The sequence below is a fragment of the Macaca fascicularis genome, chromosome X (assembly GCF_037993035.2).
Source record: "Macaca fascicularis isolate 582-1 chromosome X, T2T-MFA8v1.1".
Classification (NCBI taxonomy): Eukaryota; Metazoa; Chordata; class Mammalia; order Primates; family Cercopithecidae; genus Macaca; species Macaca fascicularis.
Window position 1 is genome coordinate 28,769,312 of NC_088395.1, and position 27,183 is coordinate 28,796,494.

At 36.3% G+C, this 27,183-nt stretch overlaps 1 protein-coding gene across 1 annotated transcript in view; it reads left to right on the forward strand.

Moving 5' to 3' along the window:
* The window catches only part of IL1RAPL1 (interleukin 1 receptor accessory protein like 1), a 1,418,294-nt gene that overhangs the window by 188,690 nt on the left and 1,202,421 nt on the right, over positions 1 to 27,183 (forward strand). Inside the window, exon 2 of the mRNA XM_005593223.5 lies at positions 18,332 to 18,437. Within this exon, the coding sequence (XP_005593280.1) occupies positions 18,356 to 18,437 (82 nt within the window). The 5' untranslated portion in view covers positions 18,332 to 18,355. The remainder of the gene's footprint in view (positions 1 to 18,331; positions 18,438 to 27,183) is intronic.

The window sequence follows — 27,183 nt, forward strand, 5'->3', positions numbered from 1 at the left end:
CTGTGTGGTTGAGTTGATTAGTTTAATTAAAATAATAGAGTTTGGAAAGGACTTAAGAACAAGGTGTTATTTCTTCAAATTGTTGTCGCTTTTGCAAAGGGTAACCTTTTCTCTGGACTTAAAGTGCTATCCTTCCAACATATATAATAGTTTTTAGATGCAATCTTGCTGACATGTGTGAACATATGCAAAGAAATTGAGAATACTTTCTAGCTCTTAGTGGTATGATACTGCCTTGCATGATGATTTACACATGCAGCTCTGCCTTTTGTATATCTCCAGCCACCAACATTTAGGTAGGAAACAGTACTATTGATCTTTGAAAACTAAAGAATTATGGATGATCCTTTTGATTGGTATGTTAGAGCTATCCTTTGTATGCATATTTTTGTAAGTCATTGAAGTACAGATTATTTGACCTTAGTTTCTCCATCTACAATATGAGGATCAATGAAGATGTTATATCATGTCTGTTGAAAATGGTTGGATATAAATGCAGGTCAGTGGAAGTATTCAGTGAAATGATGCATTTCCAAAGTATTGTTTTCCAGTCAATGTCCAGTGTTAGTATTCCACACATGGAATGCATGATAGGCATAGAGAAAATAAGGGTAGCATTTTACATCACAAAGTATTTTGAGATAGGCGAGACCATTATTATGTTTGCCATTCTTGTGAAGAAAATCAGTTGCAGGATATTAACTTATTTACCTGAAGTAACATAGCTGGGAGTCAAGCCCAGGACTTAAGACACAAAGGGCAGCAGGCTTTTTAACTGTCCCACTCTGTCTCTTCCGAGAGGCCAATAGAAGTTTCCACCATCTCCACTGTCATACCCCACCTGGAAACGATTGCATTCTCAAGGTCTTGTAATTTAGCTTTTCGTTACGACTGCTTTCCTCTGCGTTACTTAATTAGAATCTGTAGCTTTTGGCAGGAAAATAGTCAACCAAGCAAATTTCTAATAAGCAGTGTCTTTAGGGGAGAAAGTCGAAGTGAGCAAAGAGAAGAGAATAAATGCATGATAGTAGCTGCTAGAATATATTAGTTGCAGACAAATTTCAGTGAGAGTGTCAGTCACTGTGAATTAAATTTTTAAGTGAAGTGGCTGGAAAAACAAGAATGGAATGGAGCAAAGCACATATATTGTAGTTCAGAAGATTTGGAATTCTCCCAAACCTGTCATCCTTTAATGGAGAACCTGTTAGGAGCAAAGGCAGAACCTGCATTGATAGAATGATCTTGGGAAATGCCTTCCAAGGACATCTTTTTAATGTTCTTACTCAGACTTGATATTTTGAAAGTTTTTTCTGTTAGGTAAATAAACTTTTAAAAACAGTAATTAATATGTATCTCATTTAAATATAATCACATATAATGTAGGCCAATGGATCATACCATTACGCATTCTAAAGGGTTGAAAATTACTAGAGAGAATCTAGTCTAGCTTTTGGAAACAACTTTTACAGAAAATAAATGTTAAATACTGGGTGAAAAACCAGTGGTTTCACTGTTAACTGACAAGTATGGATTAAGAGCGCTTTCTAACCCTTTCTCTCGAAACGTTTCATTATTGGTAGATGAAAAAGAGAGGGATGATGGAGTCTGGTGAGAAATGCTCTCAACAGGGAAAGTGAGCTCTTACTACTGGGATGATAACATTAATGTGGTTCTTTATCATGTTGCACCCTAGAACATTTCAGATACATATTTTGTGTAGTAAATAGTTGATCACATGGTTCTCTGCATGATGTTGATGAGAAACTTTTAAAAAATCTATTCTCCTTAAAGCCCATAGGTTTCTCAAAATTAGCTTTTCTGCTGGTATGATTGCAATAAACTACTACTGGAGTTTAAAATTGTCCCTGTTTTTCCAGGAGTAAGCTTAAATCCTGTTAATTTACAGTGTCAAGCCCATAGTTTGCATTGAAGTTAACATGGAGGGAGTGGCAGACTAGCTTTCGGCCAGGAAATGTGAGGGTATTTTGACCCCATCATGCTGTAAAACATTTTTCTTAAGTGTAAACATTGGAAATATTACCTAGGGAGTTAAAATATATGCAGCTAAAGGGAACTGGGTTTTCTCAGTCTGTCAAATTATGCGTGTCTGCTTCTTAATCATTATCATGAAACTGTTCTGTGGGACTACTTGAACCAAGTTAGCTTTCAATTAGCATGACACTATATTGGCAGGTCTAAACTGTTAGACAAAATATGATTCTGGCATGGACAGTATATACATGAACAATTCATTGGTGCATTTTCATGATCCAGCACTATGACAACCTATTAAACCCTTAACACTCTAAAACTTGCCCTTCTATTTTTCTGTTATACTCACTTGGGGAAAATAACTCCAACCTGAATTAAATTCAGCTATCTACCTGCTCCTCACCTTCACCTAAGTTGTTGAGCATTAATTAATCACATTACCTTTCTGACTTAGTCTTTGTGATCACGTATCTCCAATGAACCTGAAATGGTGTCAAATAATCCTTTTTTCTTACCTCTCTCTCTCTCTTTCTGTCTCACTTTGAAGAAACAAGGTTCGCTCTGTCACTCAGGCTGGAGTGCAGTGGTGTGATCATAGTGCACTGCAGCCTCCAACTCCTGGGCTCAAGATATCTACCCACTTCAACCTTCCTAGTAGTTGGGACTACAGGTGTGCACCAGCATGCCCAGCTAATTTCTTTTGTTGGTTTTTTGAACAGACAGGGTCTCACTTTCTTGCCCAGGCTCGTCTTGAAATCCTGGCCTTAAGTGATTCTCCCACTTTGGCCTACCAAAACACTTGGATTACAAGAGTCAGCCACCATGCCTGGAATCACACAATCCTTTTACTTCTCTTTGACATTCATTTTACCACTCTTTGAGATATTATTTTGTTCATTCTCCTCTATCTTTAAACTTCTTACTCTCTTTGCACACCCTGGACACTCAGCTGTGAAACAATCAACTTACCTTTCCTCCCATTTCTTATTATTTTACAAATGATGCATTGAAATAGAACAAGCTCATATTTCTGTCACTAAATGTACCACTCTACGTTTACCTCTATTCAGAGTAGACGAACTCTGCTACTATCTAAAGCCAACTCCGAAAGTTATGTTTTCCAGTGATCTCTTGAAGACTGCTCCTTCAATTGTCTCCTCTTCCATATCACCAATTTATCTCTCAATATAAAGTCATCCCCATGAGTATACAAATGTAGCTTTTTTCACACGTTAAGTAAAATGTCCCCTCATGCTATGGCCCTATTGACTTCACAGAAATATCTGTCTAAAAGTTACCTGTATATAGTATCTTTGCGCTCTCACATTGCATTATCTCCTTAGTCAAAACAATGAGATTTCTGTTCCCTGCAAAATGTCCATGTTAAAGTTACTAATGAACATTGTTTACCAAATCCGATGGTCAATTCTCAGTTCTCACCTTAGCTGACCCTTTATATAATTTGACCCAGTTGACCACAACTTTCATTTCAAACCTTTTTCTGGTTTTACGCCTACCTCATTACTTTCTAATTTACTTTACTGATTCTTTTTTACGGTTTGTTCTCATTATGTTGTAGTTCAAGACCTCAATCCCGAGCCCTCCTTTATATTTTTCCCTCTTTAGTTGACTGCATTTAGCTTTTTGGCTTTAAATAAAATCTGCCTGTTGATGACTCCTAAATATATACCTGCAGATTAGATTTATCTTATATCATTTCCATCTGTATTAGTTATCTATTGCTGCATAAAAAGTTATCCACACCTTAGTGTCTTCAAGCAATAGCATCTACTATATCATACTTTCTGTGGGCCAGGAATCTGGGCATGGATTATCCAGGTCCTCTGGCTCAGGATCTCTAACAAGGCTGGAGTCAATGTATTGGATGGGGTAGCAGTCATCTCAGGGTCTGATTGGGGCAGGATCCACTTTCAGGTTCACTCAATGGTAGTTTATAAATTTCAGTCCCTTGAAAATTGAGCCACCTGCATTTTCTTGCCACATGGTCTTTTCCATATGGCAGCTCTCAGTATGCCAGCTGGCTTCATCAAAGTGAGTAAATGAGAAAATGTCAGCAAAAGGTGGGCCAGTATTTTATAATTTAATCTCAGAAATGACATACCATCACTGTTGCCTTATTACCAAGTCAATAGGTCCATCTCACACTCAAAGGTAGGGGATTACACAAGGTAATGAATAACAAGAGGCAAGGGCCATGTATGGTATGATAAAAGCATCTCGAACTTTATCCAAAACAAAACGACTTCCTAACTTCTCAAACTTTCTATGCTCCTAGCCTTCCTCATCTCAGTAAATGGTAGCACTTTATTCTCTGACCAAACCTGGAAGTCATCTTTGATTTCTCTTTTACTCACCACCCACACCCAATATATTAGTAACTCGTATTACAGTTATCTAAAAATTATTCACCAAGTCTGATGACCTTCGATCATTACCTTACTTAAAATTGTAGTCTAAGACAGTATAAATTCTTGGCTGAACTACTGCATTAGCATTCTACCTTATTAATATCTTTTCTTCCTTTCTTTTGCTCCATTATAGTACAAGTGAACTTGTTAAAAATATATATTATCTTATTAGTACCTGTATTTGTCTCCTAGGGCTGCCATAACAAATTACCACAAACAGGGTAGCTTAAAAGAGCAGAAATTTATTCTTTCACAGTTCTAGAGGCTAGAAGTCAAATATCAAGATGTTAGCAAGGCCATGCTCTTGCAGAAGTCTCTAGGGGTTGATTCTTTCTTGCCTCTTCCTGGTTTCTAGTGGTTACCAGCAATCTTTGGCTTTCCTTGGCTTGTAGCTACTTCACTCCAGTCTCTGCCTCCATTGTCATTTGGCCTTCCTCCTGATGAGTGTTAGTTTGTGTCTCTTCTTATAAGGATACAGTAATTGGATTTAGTGTACACCCCAATCTGTTATGACCCCATCTTAACTTGTTTTTATCTGCAAAGCCACTCTTTCCAAGGTCACATATATAGGTACTCAGAGTTAGAATTTCAACATATCTTTTTAGATGACAGTTCAACCTGCAACAGTCCCCTGCCTTAAACTACAAATGGCTTTTTACTGCAAATAAAATAAAATACAAAATATTCTGTTAATAAGCCTTTACATGAATTGGCCTCAGCCTATTCTTTATGCCTCACTTAGTTCCACTCTCTCCCTTATTCAATCTACTCCCACCACATTGGCCTAATTTATGTTGTACAACTATGCCAAGCTTGTCCTGTTCTTATGACCTTTGCATATGCTTTTATATTTTTTTGGAATTTTTCTCCTGTATCCACCTGTGATTGCCTTCTCCTCATGATTTAAGTCCTAAGTTACAGACAACTTCTTGGAGAATTTAAAATATTAACTTCTGTACTCCATGACTCTTTACCCTCATAGTGTATATTAACTGAAATATATTTCTTACTTGTTCACTCATGTTTTCCCTGGCAAGAACGTAAGCTTGATGAAGATAGGATATGGGTCTGTCCTGTTTCTTCTTATGTCTCTAGTACCCTAATATCTAGGACAGCGCATGGAATATGTTGGTCAATGAATTTATGTCCCCATTATAACCTAAAAGAGCAAGATGATATATGCATAACAGGTAAGTAGATTCTGGAAAGTAGAATGCTAATTCACCTCTGATCTTCTGAACTTGTGGAGGTGGTAAGAACTAATGTGTAGTATTTCTAGATGTGGTGGGAAGAACAGTCAATCTTAGAAGTCAATTCTTAGAACTCCAAGCAGGGAAAACCATATGCTAAGTACTGGGAAGTTAAGAAGCAACAAGATCAAACAGACATAAAGCAATTTATATTCTCTTTGAGGAGATAGTGCAGCTCCTGCAATAAAGCAGGAACCTCAGATAGTGAAAATCTTTGAGCTGAGTGACTATAGCCAATACCTAGTTGAAAGTCACATAAATATCACTTAGAATTTCAGTCCATGAAGAGACTTTGCAAGCCCACAGCTTCCAGAGAAATAGTAGTATAGACTACAGGTTGAACATTGGATATAGATAATTTATGTCCTTTTTTGTGTATATATTTGCATCTAAGGTCTCAGAACTTTTTAATTTATCATTGACTATTTAAATTATTGTCAGTAGAAAACATAGAACCTAATTGTCTAGCTGCATGACCTTGGGAAAGATACTCTAAATAGACAACAGTAGCATTACCTGGTTAATAATTTCTAAGGATTAATAAGATAGTACATATAAAGTGCTCAGATACATGCCTGGCACGTAGAAAGTGTTCAACAAATGTTGACAGTTATTAATAATGCTTATTATTTATAGGCATTTAAAACAGAATGTGAAAAATTAGATACGAACTTGTAGATAGTATCACAATTATCTGTAAATGCTAATGATAAACAAAAATATTCCTGTTAGCTTTCTGGCTTTTCAGATATTTTACTAGCTTCCTATTGCTGCTGTAACAGGGTATCACAAACTTAGTGGCTCAAAACAACATAGATTTATCCTTTTACAGTTCTGTAGATCAGAAGTGTAAAATATAATTTATGGAGCTAAAATCAAGGCATTGGCAGGGCTGGGTCTTCTAGGGCTTTAGGGGAGAATCTGTTGCTTGCATCTTCTAGTTCCTAGTCGTTGATGGAATTCCTTGGCTCATGCCTTCATCAGTCTAATGTCTACTTCCATCATCATATGGCCTTCTCCCTAACTTTGACACCCCTGCTACTCTCTTTTAAGGACCTTTGTGATTACATTGAGCCCACCATGTAATCTGTAATAATCTTATCTCAAAATTCTTCACTGAATCACATCTACAAAGTTCCTTTTGACATGTTAGGTAACATGTTCATAAGTTCCGGAGATTAGGGTATGGATATCTTTGCAAGCCATTATTCTGTCTAGCACAAATGCAGTCACTATCTTTTAATTTTAACAGTTAATTTGATACAAATACATTTTATTATTGCTTTTTCCTTTATAAGAGGATTCTATTGACACACTGGCACATAAGACAAGTACTTATATTTCTTTTCCTTGAAGCTTCAGTGCTCCTGTTCTCACTGAATAACCGTGGGGTGACTATGGAGCTCTTTTATAAAAGGTAACTAGTTTTTCTGTACTCCATGGCCTCAGAACGGAATTTTGTTTTGTTTGATAAAGCTCATTATTGTAATAGTGATTAAACTTGTGATCTGAGCATACCAGCCATGCCCCTGATTATCTGGAACATTAGGAGATATTTTTGCTTGTGACAACTAGGTGAAGGTGCTACTGGTATCTAGTGAATACAGGCCATGGATGCTGCTAAATGTCCTACAATGCACAGGACAGTCCACCTCCCCAGTGATGAATAATCCACCTCACAAGGTTAATAATACCATCTTTGAGAAACCCTGCCATAGGTAATTTTAAGAAACAGTATTATTGCTTGGACCTTTGCTTTTCAAAAGTGTGGTGCATGGACCAGCAGTTTTGGCATCAGGTGGGTCATCAGTGTCTTTGAAATCTCCCCAGGTGATCCCAACCTTCAGCCAAGGCTGAAAATCACTGCCTTAGCTTTTCTCCCACGATCCCAGCCTCCTGGAGGCTGACGGCCATTTCCATACTCGTAAGTTGTTATGGTTATGGGTATATAGAGTTTAACTGGAAAAATAAAACTAAAAAATTTGCCACATGTAACAAACATCATATATTAGAGCTCTAATTAGCATAATGCCACTTTTTCTTGAGAGTTGCAATAAATAAGAAATTCCTCAATGTGCTGAATTGTAAACACACAGAAATGTGGTAAGAGTCAGGTTTATCCAACTATTCGTTAAATATATTGGCAGGGAGAACTCACAAAGAGGGCAAATTCACTCAGCTAGGATCATGTTTACAGCCTGCAAGGGCAATGATGGAATATATTTGCTTTTCCTCCCTGGCTCTGTCGCTTGCCTCATCCAATCTGCTGACTTTAGAACCCAAAAAGTTTCTTTGGTATGGGCTTTTTGAGCTGAATTACAGTGAAGGGCATGATGAATACGAAAGGTGTAAGAAAGGTGAATTAGAAAAGTGGCGGATGGAAGCTGTGTAGTGTTTTTATTCATGCTCTCTATTCTTGAGCACAGTGCACTTTCCATTTTAGCTAGTCAGGTTCATCCATTTACGGTATTTTTTCTTGCCACCAAATAAGTGTGAGCTGTATTGAATTTCACAGAATTTTCTGGCAGCATATGAAACATATCAATTTCCCTAGTAATTCCCAGTAATTTAAGTTTGGAGTTATTATATAAATTAATTCAGTTAATGCTACAGTTATCAGCATAGCCCTGTTAATATTCTGTGGCTTATAAAAATAAAAGGTAATACAGATCCAACTAGACACCAGTGTTTCAGGGTAATCATACATTATTGTATTCAATGTGTGCAGTAATCCTTTGAGATACAGACTATTCATCTGGCCATTTTAGAGATGAAGAAAATCAGGTATTAGATATTGTAACGTTAAGTGTTAGTAATTTGTCCAAGTTTGCATAGCTAGTAAGAAGTGGAGCTGGGTTTCAAATACAAGCACTTTTACTCCTGAGTGTGTGCACTTAACCACTTTCATTGTATATTTCTTCAGGTTTGTCTGCACAGACAAGCATCGGCTAGTGCCAGGGATTTTCTAAACCGTATTGATTACATTAGGCAACTCTAGATTTTGCAAGGGATGGTTCCATTAGTTTTTAATGACCTTGATTGAAGCCTTTTCCTAGCCACTATTCCCCTAAGATGGGTAGTTTCTCTGCTTTGCCAAATCTGAGAGAAAGACCTAGTGTCTCAAAATACATTTAGTTGCTCCTGTTGACGATGATGTTATGGAAATGGACTTTTTCTATGCACCTTTGCAGTTCCACTGATCTCTTATTTAGCAGTCTTGACAATGTCTTTATATTGTTGTTCACATGGTTTTTGATTAAAACCCTATGATACTAAGCTCTGACTAGAATACGAAATCTAACCCAAGCTAGTTTATCATGATTTCTTTTGTTTAATTTCCTTTTTAACATTTTATTGAACATTGACAATTATACTTGTATATATTTATCAGGTACAGAGTGATACCATTATGTATGTATAGAATGTGGAATGATTGAATCAAGCTAATTAGTGTATTGCTCTTCTTAAATACTTATCTTGTTTAAACTGTAAAAAATACTTTATCTTAAAGCATTTATTGACTAACTGGATTATAATAAATGAATGTAGTATTAAGTATAATTTAAAAAGAAATTAAAACTTGACTTTTGTATGTCTTCTGTGTATTACCTATTTACTTGATTTGTTCATTTTCTATATTCATTCCCTTTGCTAATTTTCCCAATCGATTTGTAAGCATTCTTTATATTATATGGGCACTAGCCTATTGATATGTATGTTGGAAATATGTTTGCTAATTTATATTTGACTTTTAACTTTCCTTGTAAAATTTATATTTTTATGTTCTAAAAAACAATAAATATTCCATTTGAATTTTGACTAGAAGTGCATATTCCCAATTTGGAAAAATTTGACATTTTATGGCAAAATTGACAAAGTACTCAATATTTTAATCCTGGAGCATATTATTTGCATGAATTTATAATGGAATAAATAAAGTTTTCTAACTTTTTATCACCATGCCCTACTAATAATAAAAATCTTGCATTTATCTTTCTCTAATATTTATATTTACAGTCACCGCCTAGGAATTCCAGATCAAAGCTAAATGAAAATAGTAACATTAACTATTCTTGCCCACATTCTTTATATTAGTTTAAAGCACTTTGTCAGTTAAAAAAAAAAAAAGGTTTTCTTTATTTTTATAACCATAACCGTGGTTTTCTGTTCCTTGGACCAGACTCTGTTTCTTGAAAGTTTGGCAGTACTTATCTGTATTATTTTCTTCAATTAACAGTTTTGGAGTTTATACTTTAATAGCATTTTGAGATTTTAAATGGTTTTGGGTTTATTCATAATTTTCTTCTGTTTAATGAATTTTGGTTATTTTTATCCCCAATCATCCATTCTGTAAAATTTACAGATTTAGTAAACTTCAAAGTGTTCTAAATATGTTATATCATTGTATATTTTATAACTTCTTCAGTTCTCATTTTGTTTATATCATTGCTCTTTTTTTTCTTAATAGATTAGATGGAAGTTTCATCAACTCTTTAAAATACAAAACCGGTTGTGACAGTCTGTTCTTTAAGCACTGTTGGTTTTTAACCTCCTCAAGCATACAGTCAGGACATCTCGAGAGTCAAGCCAACCCTTTCCTTACCAGGTTCCTGTACAACTTTTCAGCTTCACCTGGTGCCACCCAGTAGGTGTGCCAATTATCCCCTAGTAACTGTGCTTACAGCTCCTGTAGTCTATAGGTTTGCAAGACATTCCACAGCATTTTATGTTAGATTGCTCCACAGTGAACTCCACAGGGTTTAATTCTCAGGACAATATTTAAATAAGGCACAGATGCATTTTGGATAAGATTATTTGACTGGTGAGTATAATATTCTTTATCACCTTGTAGGGTAATCTGCCAAGAAGCGTATGACTTCGGATTTTTATTGACACTTTGGTTTTTTAGTCATATTGTGAATTAGCTTTTGGAGATCAGTTTAGAAGCTTGGTTGTAAGATTTGGAAGGTCAACATTCCCTTGTCAGAGAAGTGCTATAGGAATTAATGGTCTTTTGTTTAGAATTGTGTTAAAAAGAAAACAAACAAACAAAATTCTCACAGAGTTTTGTAAGGGCCAATTTAGAAAAAATTATCTTAGTGACCTAAAACTTGTTTTCAATGATCTAAATATATCCCCCTACCTACTCCCCGACCCATATTGAATAGATTGTCAAGTATTTACCTTTATTTTCATTGTGATTTTCCAAATGGACCATGTACTCTTTCTGTCCTACTCTACCCGTAATCTCTTGCCCACCATTTATTAAACCCTTTCTACCTTAGTTATTAATGAATCCCCTCTTCTCCTTCTAGAGTCAGCCGAATGCCACCCTCTTCTGTGAATGTTTTCATGACCTATTCAGGCTGCACTGAGCACGTTCCATAGATTGTTGAGAAGTCGTCTCTCATACCATGTATCCCTTTGCTAAAATTGTTGATTTCCGTGTCTCTCTTCCATGTAATTCTTGCCACAGTGACCATTTCCTAATCATTTTGTACCACAGTATTTAGAACAGCGTCTGCATCATGATAGGCACTGTATAATTAAAAATACAAATATATACATACCTTTATAATTTGTGTTTAATTTCCTCAAGGTAATAGCCAAAGCTTATGATTTAGACACAAGTTTCCCTGTGACTAATTTGAAATATTGTGCCTTTTAGTAACTTATGGTTGCAGAGTGTCTAAGAGCTTCTGTTTATCTTCTCTATAGGAAATCTATCTCTAAACTTTAACATGCATTGCTTTATATAAATTGAACTTCTGGAAAAGTACTTTATCTGTGTCAGGCACAAACGGATACTTCAATTTTTGATTAGAGTGAAAAAATGGTTTCCTTAATCTTGAATATAGTAATGTTGAAACTTTAAGTATTAAGTAAAATATAGTGAATCATTTTTTAGCATAGTTAATTATTACATACAAGCTAGGAGTGGAAAGAAGGCATAAGAAAAGAGCTAGCATTAAAAAATGTCTATAATTAAACGCCATTGTTAAACACTAATAGTCACCATAAAGACAAGTATTTTATTTAAGACTTATGAAACTTTGAATTAGGTATTTGCTACCTCGATATGTTGGGGAAAAGTAGGTAAAAACTGAAATAAATATGGCAGATACTTATGTCCATGCTTTGTAGATGAGAAAACTGGGGCTTATAAAGATGAAGTAACTTGCTTACCTTAACATAAATAAGGCCAATAATCCAGGTTTTTCTGATTCTAAAACATATTCTCCCTGCTTTATAGTTGAGAATAAAACAAACGAGTGCAGCTTCCGTCCATTTCACTTCCAAATTTACCTTTATATTCACCCATTTGTACTTTATTTTCTACCTATAAAAGGAGGAGTCTCAACTTCCCCATACTAATGTCTCTTCCTTCTAGATTCAATTCCTTCCTCTGACTCTACTTCTCTTGCCTCAGTTTACATATGTGATCCAGAATTCCCCAGTCAATCCTCAACTTCTCTACCCTCAATTGTGGATTCCACATCCACATTCAAAACACATCATTGATTGTTTTGAATGTTGTTTTTGAAAAACATTCAAAAACAAGCAGATGCAACTTATTTTCCACGTTGGACTCTTTTGATTATGCCCACTTATACTCCCATTTGTGTAACGAAAAGATCGGTCATTAGTATCTTAACTCTGATGCCAGTTGTCTTTGTTATTTTGAGACAGGATCTCACTCTGTTGCCCAGGTTAGAGTGTAGTGAAAAAATCACTACTCACTCCAGCCTCAACCTCTGGGGCTCAGGTGATCCACCCACCTCAGCCTCCCCAGTACCTGGGAGTACAGCATGTGCTACCACACCTGGCTAATTTTGAAATATTTTTGTAGAGATGGTGGTCTTACTGTGTTGCACAGACTGGTCTTGAACTCCTGGGCTTAAGTGATCCTCCTGCCTTGGCCTCCCAAAGTCTTAGGATTACAGGCACGAGCAATCAACACTGGCCCAGATGTCTCTTTTTATTCTCACAATACATAAATTCTCCTGATTGTATTCCTAAATTCCTTGCTTGCTTATTTTACCCAACATTTTCTGATTGACACTCTCTCTGTGGCTTGCTTTTCTCACTTTTTCTCCCTCTTGATTCATTTTGCCTGTCCTATAAATATTTGTAAGCCCCAGGGTGGATAATGTGAGCCTTCTTCTCTTCTTTATCTGTGCTTCCTTCTTGTTTTTCCTAATACATGTTCTTAACTTCAGCTACAATTACAGTGTTGTGTTATCTTCCATCTCTACTGAGCTCCTGGCTAATATTTTTAATAAACTACATGAAAGTTTTAACAGGAAATTTCATAGGCAATTTAAACTAAACATGTCCCAAATATAATTTTGCATATTTCTCCACCCTCATTGCCCAAAAAATCTTCTGTATTTCTATATATTGGCAAATAATATCATGATAGACTTAGTTTCTCAAGCTACACACCTCAGATCCACAATCCACTTAAATCTGTTCTGTTTTCTCAGTATTCAATGTTACTGCATTGACTTACCCGCTTCCTCTTCTTTCAGTTCTGCTGCCTGCTGTTTCCTTCCAGCTTCAATCTATGCTACATAAAACAATTTAGATTATTCACTTAAAAGCATCCATTGGCTCTTCATTGTCTATACAGCAAAGAATCTTAGGGTTGTGTGAAAGGGAGGTAGGTCAGAATCTTAGGTCAGTTATCATGTGTATTCTGAAGAAATGTTTTTATGACTAAAGAAATAGGTAACAAAAAAATAAAGTAGTGCCAGTGCGGTGGCTCACACCTGTAATCCCAGCACCTTGGGAGTCTGAGGTGGGCGGATCACGAGGTAGGGAGATCGAGACCATCCTGGCTAACATGGTGAAACCCCATCTCTCCTAAAAATACAAAAAACATTAGCCTGGCGTGGTGGCGGGTGCCTGTAGTCCCAACTACTCGGGAGGCTGAGGCAAGAGAATGGTGTGAACCCGGGAGGCGGAGCTTGCAGTGAGTCGAGATGATGTCAGTGCACTCCAGCCTGGGTGACAGAGCGAGACTCTGTCTCAAAAAAAAAAATAAATAAAATAAATAAATAAATAAATAAATAAAAATAAAAAATAAAAAAATAAAGTTGTATGAAATAATCTTGGATGATTAAGTTAAAGCATGAATGAAGATGTTGCATAAGAAGTTGAGGATTTTTCCCTCATGCCCCTGTAATGTTTTCCATTGATGTTTTGTCAAAATCCTGCATTGACAATGTCTATCTGCATTGATGCCTTCAAATGTTATTACAACCCACAACCTGTGGTCTATTTGCACTTTATTCCTGAAACTTGCCGTTTCACACCTGTTTACATATGTGATCCAGAATTCCCCAGTCAATCCTCAACTTCTCTACCCTCAATTGTGGATTCCATATCCACATTCAAAACACATCATTGCTTGTTTTCAATGTTGTAATCATTTCCTGTTGCTGCTTTAAGAAGTAACCACAAACTCAGAGGCTTAAAATAACCCAATTTTTAAATCTTATGATTCTGGAGATCAGATGTTCAAAATGGGTCTAAAATCAAGGTGTTTGGCATGCTTACTTTTCTTCTGGAGAATGTATGAGAAAATCTGTTTCCTTGACTTTTCCAGCTCTTAGGGGCCGCAAACATTCATTGTCTCATGGCCTGTTCTTCCACCTTCACAGTGCATCACTTGAACCTCTGACCTTTGTTTCCATCCATATATTTAGTATTTTCTCTTTCTGAGTCTGATTCTTTTGCTCTCCTTTTGTAAGAGAGTTTGTGATTACTTTGGGCACACCTGAATGACTCTGTCCCATCTCAGAATTCTTAACTTAATCACATCTACACAGTCTCTTTGCTATGTAGAGCAACATATTCACAAGTTCCAGAGACTGGGACCTGGACATGTTTGGTGAGAGGAAAGGGACAATATTCTGCCTACCACACTGAGTATTTCACTCGTCCTTTGTCCTGGACCCAGAATTTCCTTTCCCTTAGAAAGTCTGTCCTTCATGATCTAGATGAAATACTTCATCCCCTGGACGCCCTTTCCTTTGACTTCACCACACCCAGCCTGGAGCAGAATTAATTGATTCCTTCCTCTACTCTCTAAGCACATTATACTGAATAAATGGCAACAGGGCCAGTCTAATTAAATAGGTAAGCATTTGTTTCCTTTATTGGTCTGTGAGCCTTTTTGATTAGACTCCATTGCATTGTCTTTGTGTCCCCACTGCATCATAGCAAAACGTCTTGGACCTAGTATATGCTCAAAAAGGGTTTATCAAATGATGAGTTTGAATATCAAAATTGAACTGCATATAATGGCAACCATATCCAGTCTTTCATTTGTTTATTTTTTTCCAGCTAGCATTCATTGAGCATTGCAAATAAAAAGTTGCCTAAAACTCACATTTACCCTTCAGGGCCTTCCTGTCAAGTAGAAAGCTGGTATACACAGAAAACTTCATAGGGAAAGAATGTGGATATTAATAGTATTAATTAATTAGTAGTACTTACAATAATAAAAATAATAACAATTAACTGCAATAACAACAATAAAAACAGAAGCTTTGCCTGTAATCCCAGCACTTTGGGAGGCCAAGGCAGGAAGATCACCTGAGGTCAGGAGTTCAAGACAAGCCTGGCCAACATAGTGAAACTACTAAAAATTAAAAAAATAGCTGAGTGTGGTGGCGGGCACCTGTAATCCCAGCTACTTGGAAGGCTGAAAGAGGAGAATCATCTGAACCCGGGAGGTGGCGGTTGCAGTGAGCGGAGGTCACACCACTGCACTCCAGCCTGAGTGACAGAGAGAGACTCCGTCTCAAAATCAAACAAACAAACAAAAATCCTGGAAACTTTGATTTGTCTTTCACTGTGCCAGTGCTGTTCTAAGCACTATGCTATATGTACTATTATAATACTTATTTTGCAAAAGAAGAAACTAGTCACAGAGAGGTTATTTGTTCCAAATCACAGTTGATAGGCGGCAAAGCTGGGATATATAGACTTTCTGCTCTTAACCATTGTGATATGCTCATTCTGCGTAAGGTTAAGTAGTGGTTTATGTCAAGCCAAATGGTGAATGGGATTGACAGGAAACAGGCAAGTCGTTTCAGGTCCTTTTATCCAGAAATTAAGGCCTCTTGAAATTAGTTCACCAGTAGTGTAAGCAATAAGAAAATATGTGAGAACCTCACTAAATGATTATGTACAGTTTGTATTGCTATTTCTGGGTACAAATTTTGATTATGAAACAAGGATAGCAAAGCTTGTATTCTGTGGCTAGATATATTTAATCTGTTTTTCAATTTAAGACACAACAAACTTCCTCAAAGAAGTTTGTAAAAAGATTATTATAGATTGACCAAAATGTTAAGTCTGTGAAATTTTATGGATTTCTTTTTGTGTTCCCTAATACACAAAATTTCAAGAGATTCAATTAAGCATCTTGATATTACCAAATTGATGCTTTCCATACCAATTAATTTTAAGAAATAGAATTGCAAACTAGCCTGTATGCTTTATAGAAATGAAATGAGTAAGGAAATAGTATTTTGAACAGGAGTAAAGTAGTAAGATACTTAAGCTGAAAGGTCTTGTGATGTATAGTTGATGTATAGTTGGGTCCTGGAGTTTCTTGGGCAGTGCTGATTAAACTCACACAAAGAGGAACTGATTCTCATAGCTAACTTGAAGGCTGAAGACGTCAACTTGAAGATTTCCTGCAGCTCCAGTTAGTGTGGTGGCTGGGAAATGGGATTCGGGTTTTAGGAATGCATGACTCAGATTTGTACTGTAATGTGGCAGTTCATCAGATGTGTCTGATGAATCAGCTCTTTGGATTAGGTTTCATTTATGTCTTTATGTAAACTTAAGGTCTTTGGATAGAAAACTTACGGCGATTATCATCCCTTAAAGGTGCTGCCATTAAAATAGATTATTTTCCATGCTATTTTACACATCCACTGATTTTCTGAATAAAATGATGGTGACACCTTGCCACAAGTGAATGGATTTTGCTTTTGTTTTGTGAATTAAATTGTGTTTTAACAGACTTATTAATGTGAGTAAATTAACCAATTAAAACCATTCAGAAGTATCTGAATGAGGCTCTGGGACAATGCAAAATACGATAGTTTTGGCTTTCTCCTCTTTAATACAGTTGTAGTGATTGAAAGCTGGATATGATCAGTCCTCAAATGTCTTGCAAAGAAACTTGTGCTGTCTTAAGTTTACAATATATTTGAACTGTGTTCTGATTTGCCACTTTCTGAAACTCAGTCTCTCAGCTCTACTATCTCAGTCTTATACAAAAAGAAAAGAAGCAGAGAGTAGAATGGGTGGTTGCCAGGGGCTGGGACAGGATGGCGAAAAATGGGGATATGTTGGTCAGAGGGTACAAAGTTGCAGATATACCATGAGTACATTCTGGGGATCTAATGTACAGCATGTTGACTATAGTTAATGATACTACATTGTATACTTAAAATTTGTTGAGGGTAGATATTAAGTCTTACCACACACAAAAATATAGCAACTATGTCAGTTGAAGTATGTGTTAGCTAACTTTATTGTGATAATCATTTCACAGTGTATATGCCTATCAAAACACATTGTACATTTTAAATATATCCAACTTTGTGAATTATATCTCAATGAAGCTGAGACACAGAAGGATGATTTTCTGAGGAAGACAATGTTCATTTATTTAATTTCAAATGAAATGTTTCTCCTTTAGAAATCCAAACACACTGTGTTAGTGTCCCTTCTGATATCCCTCTGCAAGCCTTATAATAGAAATAAATGATTTTTTGGTAGCTTCATTGAGTGTTGTTTCTTCTTTTTCCTTCTTCTTCCTTTGTTGCTCAGTCTGGAGTACAGTAACACAATCTCAGCTCACTGCAGCCTTGACCTCCCAGGCTCAAGCCATCCTCGTACATCAGCCTCCCAAGCACCTGGGCCTACAGGTGCACTCCATCACACCCAGCTATTTTTTTTTTTTGTAGTGATGGGGGTTTTGCCATGTTGCCCAGGCTGGTCTCAAACTCCTGGGCTCAAGGGATCTGCCTGCTTCAGCCTCCCAAAGTGCTGGGATTACAGTCATGAGTCACTGTGCCTGGCCAGAATATACATTCTTTTAATAAAAACAAAAGGCTTAAAATTATATTAAAGTATCTTTTAGAGGTTTTTGAAAGACAATTATAAAATCATGATTAAATATTTAGAGGCATACAGTTTATGATTTAATCTCTTGGAAAGAATGACACTGAATAAAACCACATTCTATTGCAGCATGGAATGTTAAAAATGTCAGTTTGGATGATTTATATTAAGATAAATTGTTGGTGAAATAATTCTTTTGAAGGGATTGTTTCCACTTATTTAAATACAACTAGGGAGTTTAAGTAAAAAATCCAAAACCTCAAGTTAACATAAGATTTTAAAGCATTTTGGGGGTGAGGGCTATGGAGGCATAATTTTGGTATTACTGGTTTCGATTTAACGTAGGAACCACAACATATGGGACAATATAATAGAAATCCTGGTTATATTCTTTCCTTTTGTGTAATTCATTGCACCAATCGTGTTTGATCAAAGTTATGAAACTCATAATATTGCTATCTATTTTTAAAGCATGCATGTTTTTCTTCTTTTTAATCTTTGCTTTAGGGAACAGCCTTTAAGAGCTGGAAGATGAAAGCTCCGATTCCACACTTGATTCTCTTATACGCTACTTTTACTCAGAGTTTGAAGGTTGTGACCAAAAGAGGCTCCGGTAAGCAGTATTCCTCTATTTTTTACTTGTTTTTATAGCTTTAAGTGATAGTGCTACATTTACACATGTGCCATTTGGGGAAAAGTTGAGAATGATCAGTTATCCATATTGTGGAGATATTGTAGATATTATGAGTAAATAGGTGGAGCACACTCATAGGGAATTAGAAAAGTCAGAGTGGATTTAAAAGAATGTGGCTTATTTTGTTAATTACTATGAATTGGCATGGATTCAATAGCAAAACCTTGTATTTAGGCTTCATTTTGTGGTAGGATTTTAAGTATTCTTATATAAACAGTGTTATTTAATTTTTTGCATGGAAATATTATTGTATCTTTGATGTTAACTTTTATTGTTACCATTTTGGTGTCAGCTATGCTTAGGGAAGATTCTTTTCAGGGTTGTACTCCAGCTGATTTGATGAATTGCTTGGAAGTATATAAAGAAAACACTAGTGTTATTGAAGAAAATATCACGAGGAAGCACTAATATTTTAATAGGAAATATAGAGGTAAAGTAGAAGGGTAATGAAAGGAACTACTAAATAGATTAATGTTGGCATTTGTGAAAAACTACATGTTATCAGGCATCTTGGTTTGTGGTGGACTGTTGATACTTCAATTGTGTGGAACAATTGAATAAATACCATTATCAATGTGAAGTTGTATCTTGTCTAGTAAGTCACTAATAATATAAAGCTTTCCCATGCTCACACTATGTGGAGTCACATAAGTTTTGAAGTTATAGGTTTTAGGCATAAAGGAAGAAGAAGGGTATTGTGTTTTGTTGCTAGAATTAGAATGTATTGTCTGTTAGTTCCAGAGAGACTGTGGGAAAAAGAAGATGAGATAATGTACAAGAGGTTGCAGTGTTGTGATATAAGCAATTGCATGAACAAAAGCATCTTTGGAATTCAGAAAGGAAAGGGAATGAAAGGGCTGAGATGGGGCTGTGAAGCAACCATCTTAACCATGAGGTTAAAAGGCTTCAAACTCACTTGGATTGTATACCGAAAAAGCTCACATGCAGGGGAAATAGGGAGCAGCTCTGCTCTCATGAGCCCCTTCTGGGGATAAAGTCTGGGGGGAAATTGGGGAGGGCATTGTGCATGGAAAAAGGTTTGGTGCGTGGTTGAAAGTTAAAAAAAATACTGAGCCTGTTGGTTCTAGCATATTTGGTTATTATACAGCTGTTGTATCTGCTACTGATGTGGTTATAGGCAATGTGAAAAAATACTGTTTCTATGTCTACACATTATTTCATCTCTCCTTCTCAGTGGATCTTTTGAATGAGATAAAACCCTAGGGCAAGATTATGATGTAGTGGTTTATGTAATTCGAATGGGTTAATGGGAAATAACATATATCTTGATTTCTTTAATTGTACTATGCTCAAGTACAATTGAGCATAAGCAAGAGAGTTAGAGTAGGTAGAAAGGGGAGTAAATAGTGAAGAAAGCTGATAATTTTTACAACAATGATGTTTTCTGGGATAGAAATTTACATTAAAATCACTTAACATAGGTATTTGAGATAGTAGCTATATAGAAGAGAAACACTCATTTGTACAAGTATTATAACAAAATGACAATAGTTTATCCAAAATGGAAATATTGATTAATTCTTTAAAACTTTATTTTTGTGGTTGTTACCACTAATTATATAAAATCTGTTTTTGTCAGTTCTTCCTGTGTATGTCAGATCTATGATTGATTTATTCAAATAGAAATGTTACTCCTTTTTAATCATAAAGTAATGGTAATAGGTCCATTCTATATAACCTCTAATTTGGGGGCAAGAAATTTTATCAAACTGGGACTTACTTTGTGTGTTTGAGAAGCATGAGAGCAGAGCTAGACACATGGGGCCGTTGGAAAATGCAAATTTAATATAAATGCAAATATTAGAATGTCTCAAAAATCTATGTTAAGTGATTTTAATATAAATTTCTATTCTAGAAAGCATTATTGTTGTAAAAATTGTCTGCTCTAAAGGCTTGAGAAAACTCAGGAATCTGTCTCAAATTCAGTTTTATTTCACTTTTGTAATTATTTTAGAAGAATGGTAATAAGATGCTGTGCTAAGTGAAGCAGAAGTTCTGAGACCTTTCTCTCTTCAATGTATGAATGCAGTTGTCACATAATTATATAATACCTTCTAAACCAAATGTGTTTTCTATATTACAATGTAAAAATGACAAGGCAGGTACTGGGATTTTGCAGCATACCTGATTTGTTTACTTTTCTATATGATGTAAATTAGCACACCTTCCCCTAGTGTCTATATTAAGATCCAGATGAATGGAAGCTTGTTTGTTTGTTTGACTTTTAGATATTAAGTGTGCACTTTGGGAAGGAATATTATTATTCTCTCCATATACTTTCATAGCTTGGACTTATTTCAGCTGATGTCTGTTCCCGTGGCATCTTTGTTTGGGGGAAGCAGATATGTAGCTTACTGAATAGTGTCATTACTGATCTCCATACATCAAGTAGAAGAGGAGTGTACTTGGCATTTTTTCCTTAAAAGATGGATGGCTCAATCTTCACACCCAGCCCAACCTATAAAACCAGCAGCACCGTGGCCAGGGGATAAAAATCAATTTTTGATGTTTGATTTTGCGTATTAATCAAGAGGGCTTCTTATCTTTCTTCTTTCGTCTTATCATTTAATTCTCTTTTGATTCTTTATTCATCTTTTTGAAAGGTCAATAAACATGACTAACAACCCAATGCTTTTCATGTGTCTTTTACTAGAATATTATTTTTAGTTCACTGTGACCACTAGAAAACCAGAACTAGATATTTTAATAATTAGGAACATATACAATATTATATTACACAGAGAAATATTGATTTTTTATGGCATGCTAATTTTGTATCGTGTTTACTTTAGATTAACACATATTGTCATTCCATAAAAATTTAAAAGTAGATATTTGTTTCTCATTAACAGAACTAATTTGAAAGCAATAGGAGCTCTTATTACACAAGCTGGAAATGCATTATTTTTATCACATTGGCTTACACTCCCATCACTATTAATTTAAAGAACAGATTTAATATAATAAGGCAGTTATGTCATTATAACATCCTTGATTAAAATATTCAAATGCAACTTTATAATGTTTTGTTTTAAATATCACTTTAAATATGTACAATATGTTATGACAACTGAGGACTATATCTGGTCTCTCAGGTAATGTCCTAAAGTTGTGCCTACATTTAGAATCAATACTTTTAATATCTATAGAAGCAGATATTCAGCGTTCGTTACACAATAGATTTTATCCTGGGACAATTTCATACCTATTTGTTTAGTTTTTATAAGTAGCACTTGATAAAGGAGGCTAAGACGACCAATATTGCCAATCCCCCTCAAGCGTGTGAAATATTATAGCAATTCAGTAAGTAAACATCTCAGTTGCTGTCATTTTTAGAATTCTGGAAAAAAAAAACACACATGTAAAGCAAATGCTTGCTTGGAGAAACTTTGTCTCTCAACCATTTGAGAAATTTAGCTTTACGTTCTTGTCTGTTGGTCCCTTTTTTCCTTCATTCCTTCCTCCCTTCTTTCCCTTTTTGTTCTTTCCTTCCTTTCTTCCTCTCTTCCTTCTCCTCTGTTTGTATATTTATCTGCAAATAAAAAGAATTTTTTTTTCATATTTCCACTGCGTCTTGGTAGGACTTTTCAAACTATAAAAATATTATTATTACTTTGTCTGCATGGTTAAAGTATTTGACATGTTCCATCTTTAAAAGGCCATTCAAAGAGGTTAGCATAGTCTCTGTTAATAATAGCTATTCTTAAATATATACATTCTAAAATGGTGTGTAAGAAAATCTGGAGTAAGATTTGGGAGTAGGGAAATAGTATAAATGGTTGAAGGACTGTTATGGACAAAGTATAGCTGTAGCACTTTGGGGGGACTAAAGTGTGAGTTGTAATTTGCCTGAAAAGTTTGGGATATTGAAGAAAAATGAAGCTAGAGGGGTCTGGATGTAGAAATTAGGTAATACAAGGGGTTCCATGATGTTTTTCTCTCAAAAACGTACTCAGAATATAAGATGGTGAGTGCAAGGACCACGATTAATATATGTTTATAATCTCTACAGTGCCAAATATGCTGTTTCAGAGTCAGGGTTCAAGGAAATGTCTTAATGTATTAATGACTGCATGAATGGTTGAGTGAGTGGTTTTAATATTCAGGGTTACATCAGTGAGGATGCTACAGGACCAAAACGATATTAGAAAGATAAAGGTAAAATTAAATAGAGGCATTTAAGAAAAATGATTTTTTTCTTAAAGAGCAATCAGTATAATGTATAATGTGAGGCTACTGAAGCAAAAATCTCAGAATAAGCAATATCTAGGACATGATAAGGGTTTAGATGAAGACAATGAACCTTTACAAATGGGAAATGTTTTCATGGGCTTAAGATGCAGTTCAAAATCTGTTAAAGGGTAAGGAAAATGATTCTTCAAGTATTTTTCTATTGGAATTCTACTACATTTAGTGCTGCTTTAAAGAAGTACTAATGTCATTGTGCTGAAGTTTTGAGTTTAATGGTATTGTTCCATTGTGGCCATTATGAAAAGGCTGTGGCTCATGATTACTAATACAGGATAAATAAGCAAGTGACTTCAGTATAGAAAAAGTATTCACAGTTATTACAGCATATGGAGAAGAGTAAGTGGCTGCATTACCAAAAAGCACATGTTATTTTAGGAGGGATTTGAACTATATAAAAGCTCCCTAAAGCAGCCAACTATTAGAGAGTAAAAGGGTTACCACAGGGAGTTGATCTTCTTTTCATTCTAGAACCAGACAGGGGACACTTGTTTGTGTAAAATGATTTAGATGCAATTCTTCTTGACAGCAAGAGGAAGACAAGCCTCAAGAGATTTTCCTAAACTTGTGACTCTAGGTCCAAAAAATTTATAAAAGGTGAGAGTAGTGAAATAACCAAAGACACAGTTTCAGTTCTAATTTTTGTGTTGTTACGTATGGATATTCATTTAAGTAAAAGAAATTATGCTACTGTGTAAAGAAAGTGAGATTTAACTGAATAGGTATGAGAAAGTCTAGTGGGGGTACTTCCGTCTCATGTCAATGTGATTTATGTGCAACAGCTCTCTTGAGCATTCCTGTAAGTCAATGAGCTTAATTTCACATGATTAAGAGACAACCTAGTCCCCCAGCATCTGCCTTTTATTATGTTACCATGTGTTTATTCTCAGTTTGTCAAATATGTCAAAAAAGATAAGGTGTTTCTCCTTATTTTCCTTTGGGGTAGCTTATAAGACCAAACTTCTGGGGCTTTGTTTCTTTACCTTTTGAAGGTAACAAAAAAGCACTTTAATTTTTTCTCAGAAACAAAAATTCTCCTATTTATTGTACTTCTTTCAAATTTTGAAATTAGATCTAGAGTAATTTTAATATGTCTTTGAAATTATGTCCTTAAATAAAATAATAAGTCTAACAAAAATGGAACTTGCACCTAACAAACAAAATAAAATTAGCCAATATCTTTGTTTAGTTGTATCTATGTTCTGTTATACCTATATTCTGTTATACCTGTGAATTTCCCCACAAACTTAGCCATTCAATTTCAGTTGTCAGTATAATTTTATATGGAGTTGACATAGATGAATGCCAATTGTGGAAAATGATGCCTGCTTCATGGTGAGTTAAGGATAAAAGGCAGTATGAATGAATCTTCCAAGTTGACTAAGACTTCAATGAGGAGGAGAATATTCCAAGTTAATAAGTATAGTATTCCAAGTTATTCCATCTTATTAACTTGGAATTCCAACTAATTAATTTGGAATATTATTATTGGTAGTAGTATTACTATTCCAACTTATTAACTTGGAATATTATTACTTATATCAAGTAATAATATTCAAAGTATTACAAGTGTATAAGTGTGGTACTATGTTATGAGGGTAAAAAATAATATATTGTTCTATATATTTGATGGGAGAGGTGAGGGATAGAGGGAAGCAATATAGAAGCTAGCAAATGGTAGGCAATTTAAGTTTTGTTAGAGAAATGATGTTCGTGTTGGTACATTTTCATGCTGCTGATAAAGACATACCTGAGACTGGGCAATTTACAAAAGAAAGAGGTTTCATTGGACTTTCCATATGACTGGGGAAGCCCCACAATCATGGCGGAAGGCAAGGAGGAGCAAGTCATGTCTTACATGGATGGTAGCAGGCAAAAATAGAGCTTGTGCAGGGAAATTCCCATTTTTAAAACCATCAGATCTTGTGAAACTCATTCACTATCATGAGAACAGTGCAGGAAAGATCTGACTCCATAATTTAATCACCTCCCACTGGGTTCCTCCCATGACAGGTGCGAATTGTGGGAGTTACAGTTTAAGGAGAGATTTGGGCGGGGGCACAGCCAAACCATTTCATTCCACCCCTGGCCCCTCCCAGGTCTCATGTCCTCACATTTCAAAGCCAATCATGCCATCACAACAGTCCCCAAAAGTCTTAACTCATTTCAGCATTAACTCAGAAATCCACAGTCCAATGTCTCATTTGAGACAAGTCAAGTCCCTTCAGCCTATGAGCCTGTAAAATCAAAAACAAGTTAGTTACTTCCTAGATACAACGGGGGTACAAGCATTGAGTAAATACAGCCGTTCCAAATGGGAGAAATTGGCCAAAGCAAAGGGACTACAGGCCCCATGCAAGTCTGAAATCTAGCAGGGCAGTCAAATTTTAAAGCTTCAAAATGATCTCTTTTGACTCCATGTCTTGCACATCTGGGTCATGCTGATGGAAGAGGTGGGTTCCTATGGTCTTGGCAGCTCTACCCCCATGGCTTTGCAGGGTACAACCTCCCTCCCAGCTGCTTTCATGGGCTAGAGTTGAGGGTCTGTGGCTTTTCCAGGCATACAATGCAAGCTGTTGGTGGGTCTACCATTCTGGGATCTTGAGGACGGTGGCCCCCTTCTTACAGCTCCACTAGGTGGTGCCCCAGGAGGGACTCTGTGTGGGGGCTCTGGCCTCACATTTCCCTTCTGCACTGCCCTAGCAAAGATTCTCCACGAGAGCCCCACCCTTACAGCAAACTTCTGCCTGGGTATCCAGGCGTTTCTATAAGTCTTCTGAAATCTAGGTGGAGGTCACCAAACCTCAATTCTTGACTTCTGTGTACTGTGAGGCTCAACATCATGTGGAAGCCACCAAGGCTTGGGGCTTGTACCCTCTGAAGCAACAGCCTGAGCTCTGTGTTGGCCCCTATCAGCCACAGCTGGAGCAGCTGGGACATAGGGCACCAGGTCCCTAGACTGCACACAGCAGGAGGACCCTGGGCCTGGCCCATGAAATCACATTTTCTTCCTCAACCTCTGGGCCTATGATGGCGGGGGACTGCTTTGAAAACCTCTGACATACCCTGGAAACATTTTCCCCACTGTCTTGGGGATTAACATTCGGTTCCTCATTACTTATGCAAATTTCTGCAGCCAGCTTGAATTTCTCCTCAGAAAATGGGATTTTCTTTTCTATCACATTGTCAGGCTGCAAATTTTCCGAACTTTTATGCTCTGCTTCCCTCATAAAACTGAATGTCTTTAACAGCACCCAAGTCACCTCTTGAATACTTTACTGCTTAGAAATTTCTTCCGCTGGATACCCTAAATCATCCCTCTCAAGTTCAAAGTTCTACAAATCTCTAGGGCAGGGGCGAAATGCTGCCAGTCTCTTTGCTAAAACATAAGAAGAGTCACCTTTGCTCCAGTTCCCAACAAGTTCCTCATTTCCATCTGGGAACACCTTAGCCTGGACCTTTTTGTTAATACCACTATCAGCATTTTTGTCAAAACCATTCAACAAGTCTCTAGGAAGTTCTAAACTTACCCACATTTTCCTGTCTTCTTCTGAATTCTCCAAACTGTTCCAACCTCTGCCTGTTACCCAGTTCCAAAGTCGCTTCCACATTTTCCGCTATCTTTTCAGCAGTGCCCTACTCCTGGTACCAATTTACTGTATTAGCCTGTTTTCATGCTGCTGCTAAGGACATACTTGAGACCAGGAAGAAAAAATACGTTTAATTGGACTTACAGTTCCACATGGCTGAGGAAGCCTTAAAATCGTGGTGGAAGGCAAGGAATATGTCACATCTTATGTGATGGCAGCAGGCAAGAGAGAGCTTATGCAGGGAAATTCCCATTTTTAAACCCATCAGATCTCATGCGACTCATTCACTATCACAAGAACATTGCAGGAAAGACCCATCCCCATAATTCAGTCATTTCCCACTGAGTTCCTCCCATGACAGGTGGGAATTGTGGGAGTTACAATTCAAGATGAGATTTGGGTAGGGACACAGCCAAACCATATCAATGTTTATTGCAGAGATCACACACAGGCATTCACTGCTAGGACCAGAGGATTAACCCCTGATCCCTGGGTGGTCAACTATAGGCTTTCACATGATCCATAAGGTGGCTTGGAAATTAAGGACACTGGTGTATCAGTATCCTACTGATGTTTTAACAAATTGCTATAAACATAGTGGCTTAAAGCAACACAAATTTATTATCTTGTAGTTCTTGAGGTTCTTCATAATCACATCTCCTCTGACTCTGACCCTTCTACCTCTCTCTTTCCCTTATAAGGGCCTTCATTATTATATTGGGCATCCTTAGATAACCCAGGACAATCATTCCATCTTAAAATCATGAATTTAATCAAATTGGAAAGGTACCTTTTGCCATGTAATA